At 42.9% G+C, this 16153-nt stretch overlaps 1 protein-coding gene across 2 annotated transcripts in view; it reads left to right on the forward strand.

The window, feature by feature from the left end:
- The window catches only part of CGN (cingulin), a 380943-nt gene that overhangs the window by 74268 nt on the left and 290522 nt on the right, over window positions 1–16153 (forward strand). For both annotated transcript variants that reach the window (XM_053704018.1, XM_053704029.1), the window contains exons 2-4: window positions 9581–10759; window positions 10910–10998; window positions 11107–11176. In XM_053704018.1, the coding sequence (XP_053559993.1) occupies window positions 9611–10759; window positions 10910–10998; window positions 11107–11176 (1308 nt within the window). In that variant the 5' untranslated portion in view covers window positions 9581–9610. The remainder of the gene's footprint in view (window positions 1–9580; window positions 10760–10909; window positions 10999–11106; window positions 11177–16153) is intronic.

The following is a 16153-nucleotide window of genomic DNA, read 5'->3' on the forward strand; positions in this document are numbered from 1 at the left end:
GACTGAGAGACAGAGGGGGGAGAGACTGAGAGACAGAGGGGGGAGAGACTGAGAGACAGAGGGGGGAGAGACTGAGAGACAGAGGGGGGAGAGACTGAGAGACAGAGGGGGGAGAGACTGAGAGACAGAGGGGGGAGAGACTGAGAGACAGAGGGGAGGGGGAGGGAGAGGGACATGAGGGAGAGGGACATGGGGGAGGGAGGGAGGGGGAGAGGGACATGGGGGAGGGAGGGAGGGGGAGAGGGACATGGGGGAGGGAGGGAGGGGGAGAGGGACATGGGGGGGGGAGGGTGGGGGAGAGGGACATGGGGGGGGGGAGGGAGGGAGGGGGAGAGGGACATGGGGGGGGGGGAGGGAGGGAGGGGGAGAGGGACATGGGGGGGGGGGAGGGAGGGAGGGGGAGAGGGACATGGGGGGGGGGGAGGGAGGGAGGGGGAGAGGGACATGGGGGGGGGAGGGGGGGGGAGAGGGACATGGGGGAGAGAGACACAGGCAGGTCACTACAGTGCACTTATTCAAAGCCTTAATTATTGATCGTTTTTTTTTTTTTTAAATAACTTTCCCAGAAATTTTTAAATAACTTTCCCAGAAATTCTGATCACATTTACAGTACTTTATACAGTCCTTAATCCTTATAATTAAATACTTTCACTTTCTTTTTTTTTAATTTGATATGGGCTTTGAACTGTCCTATAAATATTCTAGTATATCTGCATAGAAAACACACCAAACTATCAAACTGACTGCTCTCATTGTTGCATTTATTTATGCTGGTATGTACCTTTCTGCTCCATTTATCTCAGGGTAAGAGTTGCTACCCTTATATCAGCCAGCACAGAGGTGAGAAGGTTTAGTGGAAGGAATTTTACCTGTCCTGAGCTGATGAGGTCCGTCCGGTCGGTCGCGTCAGACAGAAGACTGAGAGACTCTGTCACTCCTGACTCATTCCACCGGGTGTCCAGGTCCACCCAAGTGGCACTGGCTAGCCTCCGCTCCTCCACCCGAGTCCACCACCGGCTGAGTCGCACTCTCTCTCTCCCCGGCTCTCTCCCCTCCACAACCGCGGTCCGCAGCTAGTTGACTCACTGAGCAGTAGTTTCAGCCCAGGCGGGCACTGAGGGCAGGGCAGCACGGACACGCAGTCACACTATCTGCAGCAGCAGCTCCCTCCAACTACTGAGTCTTCCCGCCAGTCTGACTCACTGTGTCGGCAGCGCAACGTCACACTCCAGAGACCAGACTGTCACTCAGCAGCCCAGCAGGCACGCCTCCCTGCAGTGCTGATTGGGCAGATTGGCTGAGTGATGATCTAGCTCATCATGGAGGCGGTTTTGAGAACCGCCTCCATTGGAGCTTGTATGAGGGCCCAGAGAGTCACCAGTAGGTGGCGCAGCTCTAAGTGAGCAGTGTATTGTTATTTATATCCATGTTGCGCAATTAATGGAGGGCAGCGGACCGGCTCACTGCCTCCTAATTGCGCAACAATGGATAATGAATTGGCAGCGCAAGCGCACTAGCGCAGTACTACACAAATAAATGATGTGGGTAATGAGCAATCGCCGTGGGGGTGGGGTACACTTGGGGGGTGCCCAAAAAATAAATACGATAAAAAAACTTTTTTTTTTTTTTTTTTAAATAAATATTATTGGAAATCCTTTTTTCTCCAACATAGGTGTGTCCGGTCCACGGCGTCATCCTTACTTGTGGGATATTCTCTTCCCCAACAGGAAATGGCAAAGAGCCCAGCAAAGCTGGTCACATGATCCCTCCTAGGCTCCGCCTACCCCAGTCATTCTCTTTGCCGTTGTACAGGCAACATCTCCACGGAGATGGCTTAGAGTTTTTTAGTGTTTAACTGTAGTTTTTCATTATTCAATCAAGAGTTTGTTATTTTCAAATAGTGCTGGTACGTACTATTTACTCAGAAACAGAAAAGAGATGAAGAATTCTGTTTGTATGAGGAAAATGATTTTAGCAACCGTAACTAAAATCCATGGCTGTTCCACACAGGACTGTTGAGAGCAATTAACTTCAGTTGGGGGAACAGTGTGCAGTCTCTTACTGCTTGAGGTATGACACATTCTAACAAGACGATGTAATGCTGGAAGCTGTCATTTTCCCTATGGGATCCGGTAAGCCATGTTTATTACGATTGTAAATAAGGGCTTCACAAGGGCTTATTTAAACTGTAGACTTTTTCTGGGCTAAATCGATTGATTATTAACACATATTTAGCCTTGAGGAATCATTTTATCTGGGTATTTTGATATAATAATATCGGCAGGCACTGTTTTAGACTCCTTATTCTTTAGGGGCTTTCCCAAAGCATAGGCAGAGTCTCATTTTCGCGCCGGTGTTGCGCACTTGTTTTTGAGAGGCATGGCATGCAGTCGCATGTGAGAGGAGCTCTGATACTTATAAAAGACTTCTGAAGGCGTCATTTGGTATCGTATTCCCCTTTGGGTTTGGTTGGGTCTCAGCAAAGCAGATACCAGGGACTGTAAAGGGGTTTAAAGCTTAAAACGGCTCCGGTTCCGTTATTTTAAGGGTTAAAGCTTCCAAAATTGGTGTGCAATATTTTCAAAGCTTTAAGACGCTGTGGTGAAAATTTGGTGAATTTTGAACAATTCCTTCATGTTTTTTCGCAATTGCAGTAATAAAGTGTGTTCAGTTTAAAATTTAAAGTGACAGTAACGGTTTTATTTTAAAACGTTTTTTGTACTTTCTGATCAAGTTTATGCCTGTTTAACATGTCTGAACTACCAGATAGACTGTGTTCTGAATGTGGGGAAGCCAGAATTCCTATTCATTTAAATAAATGTGATTTATGTGATAATGACAATGATGCCCAAGATGATTCCTCAAGTGAGGGGAGTAAGCATGGTACTGCATCATTCCCTCCTTCGTCTACACGAGTCTTGCCCACTCAGGAGGCCCCTAGTACATCTAGCGCGCCAATACTCCTTACTATGCAACAATTAACGGCTGTAATGGATAATTCTGTCAAAAACATTTTAGCCAAAATGAACCCTTGTCAGCGTAAGCGTGGCTGCTCTGTTTTAGTTACTGAAGAGCATGACGACGCTGATATTAATATCTCTGAAGGGCCCCTAACCCAATCTGAGGGGGCCAGGGAGGTTTTGTCTGAGGGAGAAATTACTGATTTAGGGAACATTTCTCAGCAGGCTGAATCTGATGTGATTACATTTAAATTTAAATTGGAACATCTCCGCATTTTGCTTAAGGAGGTATTATCCACTCTGGATGATTGTGAAAATTTAGTCATCCCAGAGAAACTATGTAAAATGGACAAGTTCCTAGAGGTGCCGGGGCTCCCAGAAGCTTTTCCTATACCCAAGCGGGTGGCGGACATTGTTAATAAAGAATGGGAAAGGCCCGGTATTCCTTTCGTCCCTCCCCCCATATTTAAAAAATTGTTTCCTATGGTCGACCCCAGAAAGGACTTATGGCAGTCAGTCCCCAAGGTCGAGGGAGCGGTTTCTACTTTAAACAAACGCACCACTATTCCCATAGAGGATAGTTGTGCTTTCAAAGATCCTATGGATAAAAAATTAGAAGGTTTGCTTAAAAAGATGTTTGTTCAGCAGGGTTACCTTCTACAACCCATTTCATGCATTGTCCCTGTCACTACTGCCGCATATTTCTGGTTTGATGAACTGCTTAAGGTGCTCGATAGTGACTCTCCTCCTTATGAGGAGATTATGGACAGAATCAATGCTCTCAAATTGGCTAATTCTTTCACTCTAGACGCCTCTTTGCAATTGGCTAAGTTAGCGGCTAAGAACTCTGGGTTTGCTATTGTGGCGCGCAGAGCGCTTTGGTTGAAATCTTGGTCGGCTGATGCGTCTTCCAAGAACAAGCTACTAAACATTCCTTTCAAGGGGAAAACGCTGTTTGGTCCTGACTTGAAAGAGATTATCTCTGATATCACTGGGGGTAAGGGCCACGCCCTTCCTCAGGATCGGCCTTTCAAGGCAAAAAATAGACCTAATTTTCGTCCCTTTCGTAAAAACGGACCAGCCCAAGGTGCTACGTCCTCTAAGCAAGAGGGTAATACTTCTCAGGCCAAGCCAGCTTGGAGACCAATGCAAGGCTGGAACAAGGGAAAGCAGGCCAAGAAACCTGCCACTGCTACCAAGACAGCATGAAATATTGGCCCCCGATCCGGGACCGGATCTGGTGGGGGGCAGACTCTCTCTCTTCGCTCAGGCTTGGGCAAGAGATGTTCTGGATCCTTGGGCGCTAGAAATAGTCTCCCAGGGTTATCTTCTGGAATTCAAGGGACTTCCCCCAAGGGGGAGGTTCCACAGGTCGCAGTTGTCTTCAGACCACATAAAAAGACAGGCGTTCTTACATTGTGTAGAAGACCTGTTAAAAATGGGAGTGATTCATCCTGTTCCATTAAGAGAACAGGGGATGGGGTTCTACTCCAATCTGTTCATAGTTCCCAAAAAAGAGGGAACGTTCAGACCAATCCTAGATCTCAAGATCTTAAACAAATTTCTCAAGGTCCCATCGTTCAAGATGGAAACCATTCGAACTATCCTTCCTTCCATCCAGGAAGGTCAATTCATGACCACGGTGGATTTAAAGGATGCGTATCTACATATTCCTATCCACAAGGAACATCATCGGTTCCTAAGGTTTGCATTCCTGGACAAACATTACCAGTTCGTGGCGCTTCCTTTCGGATTAGCCACTGCTCCAAGGATTTTCACAAAGGTACTAGGGTCCCTTCTAGCGGTGCTAAGACCAAGGGGCATTGCAGTAGTACCTTACCTGGACGACATTCTGATTCAAGCGTCGTCCCTTCCTCAAGCAAAGGCTCACACGGACATTGTCCTGGCCTTTCTCAGATCTCACGGCTGGAAAGTGAACGTGGAAAAGAGTTCTCTATCCCCGTCAACAAGGGTTCCCTTCTTGGGAACAATTATAGACTCCTTAGAAATGAGGATCTTTCTAACAGAGGCCAGAAAAACAAAGCTTCTGGACTCTTGTCGGATACTTCATTCCGTTCCTCTTCCTTCCATAGCTCAGTGCATGGAAGTGATCAGGTTGATGGTGGCGGCGATGGACATAGTTCCTTTTGCGCGCATTCATCTAAGACCATTACAACTGTGCATGCTCAGTCAGTGGAATGGGGACTATACAGACTTGTCTCCGAAGATACAAGTAAATCAGAGGACCAGAGACTCACTCCGTTGGTGGCTGTCCCTGGACAATCTGTCTCAAGGGATGATGTTCCACAGACCAGAGTGGGTCATTGTCACGACCGACGCCAGTCTGATAGGCTGGGGCGCGGTCTGGGGATCCCTGAAAGCTCAGGGTCTTTGGTCTCGGGAAGAATCTCTTCTACCGATAAATATTCTGGAACTGAGAGCGATATTCAATGCTCTCCAGGCCTGGCCCCAGCTTGCGAGGACCAGGTTCATACGGTTTCAATCAGACAACATGACGACTGTTGCGTACATCAACCATCAGGGGGGGAACAAGGAGTTCCCTAGCGATGGAAGAAGTAACCAAAATTATTCTTTGGGCGGAGTCTCACTCCTGCCACCTGTCTGCTATCCACATCCCAGGAGTGGAAAATTGGGAAGCGGATTTTCTGAGTCGGCAGACATTGCATCCGGGGGAGTGGGAACTCCATCCGGAAATCTTTGCCCAAGTCACTCACCTGTGGGGCATTCCAGACATGGATCTGATGGCCTCTCGTCAGAACTTCAAAGTTCCTTGCTACGGGGCCAGATCCAGGGATCCCAAGGCGGCTCTAGTGGATGCACTAGTAGCACCTTGGACCTTCAAACTAGCTTATGTGTTCCCGCCATTTCCTCTCATCCCCAGGCTGATAGCCAGGATCAAGCAGGAGAGGGCGTCGGTGATCTTGATAGCTCCTGCGTGGCCACGCAGGACTTGGTATGCAGATCTGGTGAATATGTCATCGGCTCCACCTTGGAAGCTACCTTTGAGACGAGACCTTCTTGTTCAGGGTCCGTTCGAACATCCGAATCTGGTTTCACTCCAGCTGACTGCTTGGAGATTGAACGCTTGATTTTATCGAAGCGAGGATTCTCAGATTCTGTTATCGATACTCTTGTTCAGGCCAGAAAGCCTGTGACTAGAAAGATTTACCACAAAATTTGGAAAAAATATATCTGTTGGTGTGAATCTAAAGGATTCCCTTGGGACAAGGTTAAGATTCCTAGGATTCTATCCTTCCTTCAAGAAGGATTGGAAAAAGGATTATCTGCAAGTTCCCTGAAGGGACAGATTTCTGCCTTGTCGGTATTACTTCACAAAAAGCTGGCAGCTGTGCCAGATGTTCAAGCCTTTGTTCAGGCTCTGGTTAGAATCAAGCCTGTTTACAAACCTTTGACTCCTCCTTGGAGTCTCAATTTAGTTCTTTCAGTTCTTCAGGGGGTTCCATTTGAACCCTTACATTCCGTTGATATTAAGTTATTATCTTGGAAAGTTTTGTTTTTAGTTGCGATTTCTTCTGCTAGAAGAGTCTCAGAATTATCTGCTCTGCAGTGTTCTCCTCCTTATCTGGTGTTCCATGCAGATAAGGTGGTTTTACGTACTAAACCTGGTTTTCTTCCAAAAGTTGTTTCTAACAAAAACATTAACCAGGAGATTATCGTACCTTCTCTGTGTCCAAAACCAGTTTCAAAGAAGGAACGTTTGTTGCACAATTTGGATGTTGTTCGCGCTCTAAAATTCTATTTAGATGCTACAAAGGATTTTAGACAAACATCTTCCTTGTTTGTTGTTTATTCAGGTAAAAGGAGAGGTCAAAAAGCAACTTCTACCTCTCTCTCTTTTTGGATTAAAAGCATCATCAGATTGGCTTACGAGACTGCCGGACGGCAGCCTCCCGAAAGAATCACAGCTCATTCCACTAGGGCTGTGGCTTCCACATGGGCCTTCAAGAACGAGGCTTCTGTTGATCAGATATGTAGGGCAGCGACTTGGTCTTCACTGCACACTTTTACCAAATTTTACAAGTTTGATACTTTTGCTTCTTCTGAGGCTATTTTTGGGAGAAAGGTTTTGCAAGCCGTGGTGCCTTCCATTTAGGTGACCTGATTTGCTCCCTCCCTTCATCCGTGTCCTAAAGCTTTGGTATTGGTTCCCACAAGTAAGGATGACGCCGTGGACCGGACACACCTATGTTGGAGAAAACAGAATTTATGTTTACCTGATAAATTTCTTTCTCCAACGGTGTGTCCGGTCCACGGCCCGCCCTGGTTTTTTTAATCAGGTCTGATATTTTATTTTCTTTAACTACAGTCACCACGGTACCATATGGTTTCTCCTATGCAAATATTCCTCCTTAACGTCGGTCGAATGACTGGGGTAGGCGGAGCCTAGGAGGGATCATGTGACCAGCTTTGCTGGGCTCTTTGCCATTTCCTGTTGGGGAAGAGAATATCCCACAAGTAAGGATGACGCCGTGGACCGGACACACCGTTGGAGAAAGAAATTTATCAGGTAAACATAAATTCTGTTTTTTCCCTGATTGGAGGGCGCTGCCTCCCCTGCCTCCTATTACTGCACGTCACTGGTGCAATCATTACTGGAATGTGCCTGTACTTAGCCTGCTAGCAATGCTTGCCTCATGAAAGCAAGGTCTATCCAGTCTGTTGTATGTGATATTGAAGTAGAAATAGTAAAGTGTGAGACGGTAAATTGTGCCTATACTGGACATGCTGCAGTCCCTACACCACAGTGCTCCTGTGTTTGATTGGTAGTGGATTGTGAGCATTCTACAATTATCAGTTTTTTTTTGTTTTTTAGCGTCATTCAAAAAATTAGACATCTGTATGTAATGAATCAAATGTCAGATTTAATCTCATAATTAGTTTGTGTATGTATTAGTGTGTTTGTGTGTGCGTGTGTATGAGTTTGTGTGTGCGTGTGTATGAGTTTGTGTGTGCGTGTGTATGAGTTTGTGTGTGCGTGTGTATGAGTTTGTGTGGGTGCGTGTGTGTATGAGTTTGTGTGGGTGCGTGTGTGTATGAGTTTGTGTGCATGAGTTTTTCTTTAATTTGTCTTCAGTTGTTCTGTGTTAAGATTGGATAATCAATATTGTTTGCAGTCCACATTGGAGGTGGTTTAACTTCTACATTTCCACTGATATATGTATCCAGTATATATAGTAAAGACTTCTAAACTTTTTTTTTAAAGTCTGCTGTAAATTTAAAGGGACACTGTACCCAAAATTTTTCTTTCGTGATTCAGATTGAGCATGAAATTTTAAGCAACTTTCTAATTTACTCCTATTATCATATTTTCTTCATTCTTTTGGTATCTTTATTTGAAATGCAAGAATGTAAGTTTAGATGCCGGCCCATTTTTGGTGAACAACCTGGCTTGTCCTTGCTGATTGGTGGATAAATTCATCCACCAATAAAAAAGTGCTGTCCAGACTACTGAAACCAAAAAAAAGCTTAGATGCCTTCTTTTTCAAATAATGATAGCAAGAGAACGAAGAAAAAATGATAATAGGAGTAAATTAGAAAGTTGCTTAAAATTGCATGCTCTTTCTGAATTACAAAAGAAAAAAATTGGGTTCAGTGTCCCTTTAAGAACATCTATTGTGTGTGTGTGTGGGGGTCATCCTGAAAGTTTTGCCAAAGGGGAGGCCCACTCACTGTCTAAGACTGAAAATCTCTGCTTTAAAGGGACACTCAAGTCAATATTAAACTTTCATGATTCAGATAGATCAGAAAGTTGAAAAAAATTGCATGCTCTATTTCCAATAACAAAATGTGCGCAGTCTTTTTATATTTACACTTTTTGAGTAACCAGCTCCTACTGAGCGTGTGCAAGAATTCACAGAATATACGTATATGCCTTTGTGATTGGCCGATGACTGTCACATGTTACAGGATGAGGGGAAATAGACATAACTTTGAAATTTGACAGAAAAAAATCTAATTTTAATTTAAGACTATATGCTATTGCGTTGTCTTTTTATCATGCATTTATTGATTATACAAATCCACAAAATTTACTGATGTTTCTATTACTGCACACGTGTGAATCACAGTTCCTGTTTTTACCATAATCATATGTACAGGGTTCTGATTAGTTACCAAAGGTCCTTTTTGTTCTTGGGGATGGGTGAGGGTGTTTAAGTGAAAAAAATTTTCATAAACATTTTTATTTAACCTATTAGCGTTTTGTATATCTTTTGTCATAATTATTTTTCATTTGACTTTAAAAATACATATGTCATGATGTTCTCCACTACTGTTTTTATTATATTATGCTATTGTATAGATTACATTTGTTTTACACATACGGGTATCAAAAAAAGACAGCAGTTAAATATAAATAAATGTGATAGGGATAATTAGAAAAGGGGAAAGTGTCAGGATTTAAAAACATAAGTTCAACATATTTTGGTTTTGATAGAGGAGGTTGTGGAAATATTTTATTTGGATAAAGCAAATACAGTCAGATTCAAACTAGGAAGTAGAAAGACACTTTGGTCTGATATGTTGTCAAATTGTGTATTTGAATTTGACCCTATATTTTGCTTTTATTGCTTTCATAGGAGATTAACACATTGTTTGGTTATTGGTGAATGGAAAGTACTATTCATGGCGAGATGGCTGACCAGCAAACCCCTTTAGATTATGGGGTCCAGATCCGCTTTATAGATGACCTGAAAGCACCTAAGAAAACAAGGAGCCGTGCCTCTAAACAGAGCACTTATGGAGTGGCAGTGCGGGTGCAGGGAATAGATGGACAACCTTTTGTGGTGTTGAATAGTGGAGATAAATCCAAATCATCCTATGGAGTACAGATAAAAACAGAGAGCAGTTATGCCAACCCTCCTCCAGACTACCAGAGCTCTGCTTCTAGGATCAACAAGCCAGTAAGGTCAATAAGCTCAGAATCTGACCTACCTGAAAACCCTTATGCTACCAAAGGAGTCTTACGCAACAGCTTGCATTATAGCAGCACCTCAGATGAAGAGCAGAATATCAAACCTCGAGACAAAGCCAAGTTGAGTGGTGGCTCCTCTTCCAGACCCCGTCCACTTCGTGCTTCCCCCAAAGAAGAGTTGAGGAGATCCCAATCACAAAGCTCTTTGTTAGACCCAGAAATAGATGACACATCTAATTATGGACAGCATTACAGTGAACGGTCGTCTACCTTTGATACCACTTACTCCAACCTGTCACAGAGCCGTAGCAGCAGTTCATATATGAACAATGGTGCACACACTATTGGTGGTTATAGGTCTACAACTGGACTGCGATCTACCTCTTCTACTGACAAGCTTCCATTACAGAAGAAAGATAGTCTTCCCTCTTCTGCACTACCAAACCTACCCAGAGAGGATATAGATACAAAACCCCTTTCTTCTGTGGACTCCTTGATCAGCAAATTTGATGTAAAGGGGCAGGTGAGGGGCAGGACAGCAAGAAGAAGTCGGATTCAGCCAGAAGAAAGGAAACGTTCACAAAGTCTAGATGGTCGTGTATCTTATCGAGACTCGGCAGATTCTAGAGAAATACAGGCTTCAGGCTTTCAGGAACAAAGCCGGACACAAGTGAGGGCACAACCGGCAAATAATGGATCCTTTAGTAGATCATCACTTAACAGAGAGCCCTTAGAAAGAGAACAGTTCAACAAGACTGAGCTAACTAACGACTGGTTGAATCATACCATAGACGAGCCAGTTATTCAGAGAAAGCAGCAGAACACTATCCAGTCAGGAATCCAGGTAACTTAAACTTGGTTGTCTACATATATGTCTGTATGAGAAATGATACGTGGTGTTTTCTCTAAAAGTCTGTGATTAGTGGTCATATTTGGCCTTACTGTTTTGCAAAGCACATTGTTTGTTTGATTGGTTTGGTTTGTCCTTTCCAAGTTAAAGAGCACACCAGATTTACTGAAAGATCAGCAGACAGATGGAACTGACCCGACCCGTGACATGATCTACAGTATTCTGAGAGATGGGTTAGTATTCAAGTACCCACTACTTTATTTTTTGTTGAACACTATTTTAAGACTGACCCACCTTTTATTGATAATTTTGTTTATGGAATATTTTATTTTTACATGTAGGTCCAGTGACAATGAAAATACACTGAGGAAGAAGACAAATTTGATTTTGGAAAAAATTCAGTCTTATCGAGTAAGTACAAGAAAAGTTCAGACTGTACACTTTTAATGAGAAATCATAATCTTAAAGAACCTATAGAAGATTCTATGTCATATTTATAATTTGACATGTGTGGTTTTATTATATTGGTTAAACATTTGCCTTGTATAGTTTGTAATTTAACAGTCGGAATAATTTTCAAAAGAATTTTAGATTATAAAAAGGAAAATGGCACACAAGATTTTCTAGGCCTTGAAACGCCCGACCCCACTGCAGAAGAATTTGCTATGTTGCATAAAGTAATATCCGTACTGGTGAGTATATGGGTATGTGACCTCAGGGAGAAACAAGTTCCAGAGACAAAGTGTATGTTTACTCCCTACATACTTAATTCATGCTTGAATCAATTTAATATTTACCTATTTGTAGTAAGGTTACACTATAGATAAATATATCATGATTGCAGACAGATAGGTTCACTAGTAGATAACCTGTGCACCAAAAGAAAACTGCCCCTGATTATTGCACCTAAATAGTAATCTGGGATCATTCTGTGATCAATACATTACCTGTGGACTCTGAATAAAATATATAAAGCATAGTATAATGGTCTGTCATCAGCTATCCATTCTCCAGCTATGTATGAGTCTGAGCTATTTGAGCCTATGGTATCTGCCCCTGTAATGAGCGTTATACCTTTAATACAAATGAACCTCATTGGCTTTGCATTCTTCAGACACACCTGTCTCTCTTAGCTTTTTCTGTGCTGAACAAAAAATACTCTGCCTGTTTCACACCATTGACGTGTCCGATCAGATACTCTATAGCCCCACTGAGAATAGATCCACTAACCACGTAACCAATTTCAAGTGTAAAACAAAAAAAAATGTGGAGCCAGTAGCGCAATACTGTGTAAAAATTTATGTTGTCACTGGTGGTCTGACACAAGTTGTATGAAATTTTAATGAGTATCGAATAATCACTTATTCAGCATTCCGCTACTGGCTCAGAGAGAAGGGCATGTCAATCACCCAGAACAAGCAAGTGTTGGAATGATTGAGCGCAGCACTTTTTAAGATAAGATATGGCGAGACCACAACGTCATCAATTACTGTTGGGCAAAGATCACCACAGCAAAGTTGTAAAGAATCACTTCCCTTTTCACAAACCCCAGTCATTCTCTTTGCCTTGTTCAGTGGAGGAGGTGAAGTTTTGGTGTCTGAAGAAAATTGGATTATTTTGCTACAAGCAAGATTTTTGAATCTTGCCGTAGTCCACGTTAATCTCTTCAGTAGGGTAGGGGTGGCTTTAAAGCAGTTAGAAAATTGTAAGGTGGGCTTTGCTGCGTTTTCCTAACATATTTGCTGCCCATGGTATAGAAAGCCTGAGTAGGTTTACTCTGTTCTTTCTATTCTACAGTCTCTTTGAGGAGTATGTGCCCTCTCATACCGTGTGAGCTGTCCTCCTGCCGGACGGCTAGACTGCAGGCAAGTGCTTTTTGTCTACCAGGTTGGGGACTTGCACTAATACGAATATAAAATGCCGTTTTTTGGGACATTGTAATCCTTGGGGGAAAGGATTTTATTGGCAGAGGCAGGCACTTTATTTATATGTATAGAGGCTTGGGGGGTTTAATTCCCCCCAGAGGCTGTGCTTCTTTAGGTTGCCTTTTTCCCCTTTATTTACTTATGCATGTTTCCCACTGTACATACGGTGGTTAGTGATCTGTGTGGGGAGTGGGAGAAGAAGCTCACTGGGTGAGTATTCTCTTTTAAGGGCAACATTTATTATCTTTTCTGGCTTGATTCTGAATTGTAGATAGCCAGATACAGTCCTGAAGTGTCAGCTTTTGAAATTTGACGGGGAGATGAAGTACGCTGTTATTTTTAACAAAGCACTTCATCTCTCTGCTGTCTTTGGTGACAGTGCAGTGATCGGAACGGCGCCATTTTCTTATTTTAATGCACTTATGTGACTCCGGCTTCTTTTCTAACTGAGAACGGAGCGGTGGTCTTGTCTCAGCCTCAGGGTGTTTAGAGTCGGTTTTTTCTTAGAGGGGCACTCAATGCTCCATGTTGTAGAGTGCATGCTGCTGTTTTTACTAATGTCGCAATTCCCTGAGCAGTCACAGGCGCTCATGAAGGGATCGCTCTCATAAGAAATATTTAAAGAGATAGTAATCCTTAAATATAGAGTTAATGGCATTTCTTCACTTCAGAACTATGGTGAATGGTTCTCTTTAAATAGACGTATCTATAAAGTCCTTTATATAGTTGAATTAAATTGAGGGCAATTTTTATGTTTTTGAATCAAAGGTATAAGATTGGTACCGTGGTCTGTCCCTATATTATACTTAGGTTTATCCTGTCTTTAGGCAGGTCTATACAGGCAGTGCAGAACTTATTAGGCAAGTTGTATTTTTGAGGATTAATTTTATTATTGAACAACAACCATGTTCTCAATGAACCCAAAAAACTCATTAATATCAAAGCTGAATAGTTTTGGAAGTAGTTTTTAGTTTGTTTTTAGTTATAGCTATTTTAGGGGGATATCTGTGTGTGCAGGTGACTATTACTGTGCATAATTATTAGGCAACTTAACAAAAAACAAATATATACCCATTTCAATTATTTATTTTTACCAGTGAAACCAATATAACATCTCAACATTCACAAATATACATTTCTGACATTCAAAAAACAAAACAAAAACAAATCAGTGACCAATATAGCCACCTTTCTTTGCAAGGACACTCAAAAGCCTGCCATCCATGGATTCTGTCAGTGTTTTGATCTGTTCACCATCAACATTGCGTGCAGCAGCAACCACAGCCTCCCCGACACTGTTCAGAGAGGTGTACTGTTTTCCCTCCTTGTAAATCTCACATTTGATGATGGACCACAGGTTCTCAATGGGGTTCAGATCAGGTGAACAAGGAGGCCATGTCATTAGATTTTCTTCTTTTATACCCTTTCTTGCCAGCCACGCTGTGGAGTACTTGGACGCGTGTGATGGAGCATTGTCCTGCATGAAAATCATGTTTTTCTTGAAGGATGCAGACTTCTTCCTGTACCACTGCTTGAAAGAAGGTGTCTTCCAGAAACTGGCAGTAGGACTGGGAGTTGAGCTTGGACTCCATCCTCAACCCGAAAAGGCCCCACAAGCTCATCTTTGATGATACCAGCCCAAACCAGTACTCCACCTCCACCTTGCTGGCGTCTGAGTCGGACTGGAGCTCTCTGCCCTTTACCAATCCAGCCACGGGCCCATCCATCTGGCCCATCAAGACTCACTCTCATTTCATCAGGTCCATAAAACCTTAGGAAAAAATCAGTCTTGAGATATTTCTTGGCCCAGTCTTGACGTTTCAGCTTGTGTGTCCTTGTTCAGTGGGTGGTCGTCTTTCAGCCTTTCTTACCTTGGCCATGTCTCTGAGTATTGCACACCTTGTGCTTTGGGCACTCCAGTGATGTTGCAGCTCTGAAATATGGCCAAATTGGTGGCAAGTGGCATCTTGGCAGCTGCACGCTTGACTTTTCTCAGTTCATGGGCAGTTATTTTGCGCCTTGGTTTTTCCACACGCTTCTTGCGACCCTGTTGACTAATTTGAATGAACGCTTGATTGTTCGATGATCACGCTTCAGAAGCTTTGCAATTTTAAGAGTGCTGCATCCCTCTGCAAGATATCTCACTATTTTTGACTTTTCTGAGCCTGTCAAGTCCTTCTTTTGACCCATTTTTGCCAAAGGAAAGGAAGTTGCCTAATAATTATGCACACCTGATATAGGGTGTTGATGTCATTAGACCACACCCCTTCTCATTACAGAGATGCACATCACCTAATATGCTTAATTGGTAGTAGGCTTTCAAGCCTATACAGCTTGGAGTAAGACAACATGCATAAAGAGGATGATGTGGTCAAAATACTCATTTGCCTAATAATTCTGCACTCCCTGTATACACTAAAAGTGACAACGCACTTTTTATTTTAATTAATGCTTGTTTGTTTCATGGAGCTTGAGTCCTGCTCCTATGAATAAGTGTACGTTATGCCCTAATTCATAATGACTTTAAAAATTAAAGCTCATATGTTTTGTTTTTTTTATAGCCTTATGCTGTTTAGGGCATTGCCACAGCTTTCTCCTCATGTGTCCCAAGCCTTAATGGCCACACATATAGTGCCCTGCTTTTCCTCTCTGTCTTCTGGAGGAGTTATTTGCCCGCGGAAACAGTTGCACAGGTATCTTTGGGTATCTGCGGCATTATCTGCTTTTTCCATGTTATAGGGAATATGCAAGAGGAATATACAATATTCAGATAGTAAGGTTTCTGTCCTACCTACTGCTACTCAGGTGCCCTTCCTCATAAGTCTGATGAGGAGAATACGTTGGTAGCCTCTGAGTGTGAGATCTCAGATTCGGACAGTGTAATTCCTTTATCTGATGCTGGAGAAGTTAACTTCAGATTAAAGCTTGAACACCTTCGTGTACTGTTAAAGGAGGTATTGGCTACTTTTGGACGACTCTGATACGACTGTCATTGTCAACCCTAAGACATCTAGTAAACTTAGTAAATAGTATGATTTCCTTCCTTTGTGGAGGCTTTTCTCCTGTTCTAGACCGTGTGACGGAGATTATTTCTCAGGACATGGGAGAATCCAGGATACCTGTTTCTCCGTCTCCCGTCTTTAAAGATGTTTTCCTGTCGCTGACTTCATTAAAGATTTATGGTGCACGGTGCCTAAAGTAGAATGGGCCTTTTCTTCTCTGGCATAGAGAACTATGATCCCTAGAGAACTATGATCCCTATAGGGATGCTGCTTTTTCATGGACTAAAGCTGGAGGCTTATTTGAAGATATCTGCTCTTCAAGGTCTTCAATGGCAACCTTGCAGTTTGTATTGCCACTGTGTCAAGTCCGGCATCTTATGGGTGCAACGTCTTGTCTAAAGCAATTTGGTAGAGTCTCCCTTTTGGAGGAGATCCAAGATAGGATTAAAGCTCTCTATCTA

Source organism: Bombina bombina, chromosome 1, assembly GCF_027579735.1.
Source record: "Bombina bombina isolate aBomBom1 chromosome 1, aBomBom1.pri, whole genome shotgun sequence".
In the NCBI taxonomy this organism is placed as follows: domain Eukaryota; kingdom Metazoa; phylum Chordata; class Amphibia; order Anura; family Bombinatoridae; genus Bombina; species Bombina bombina.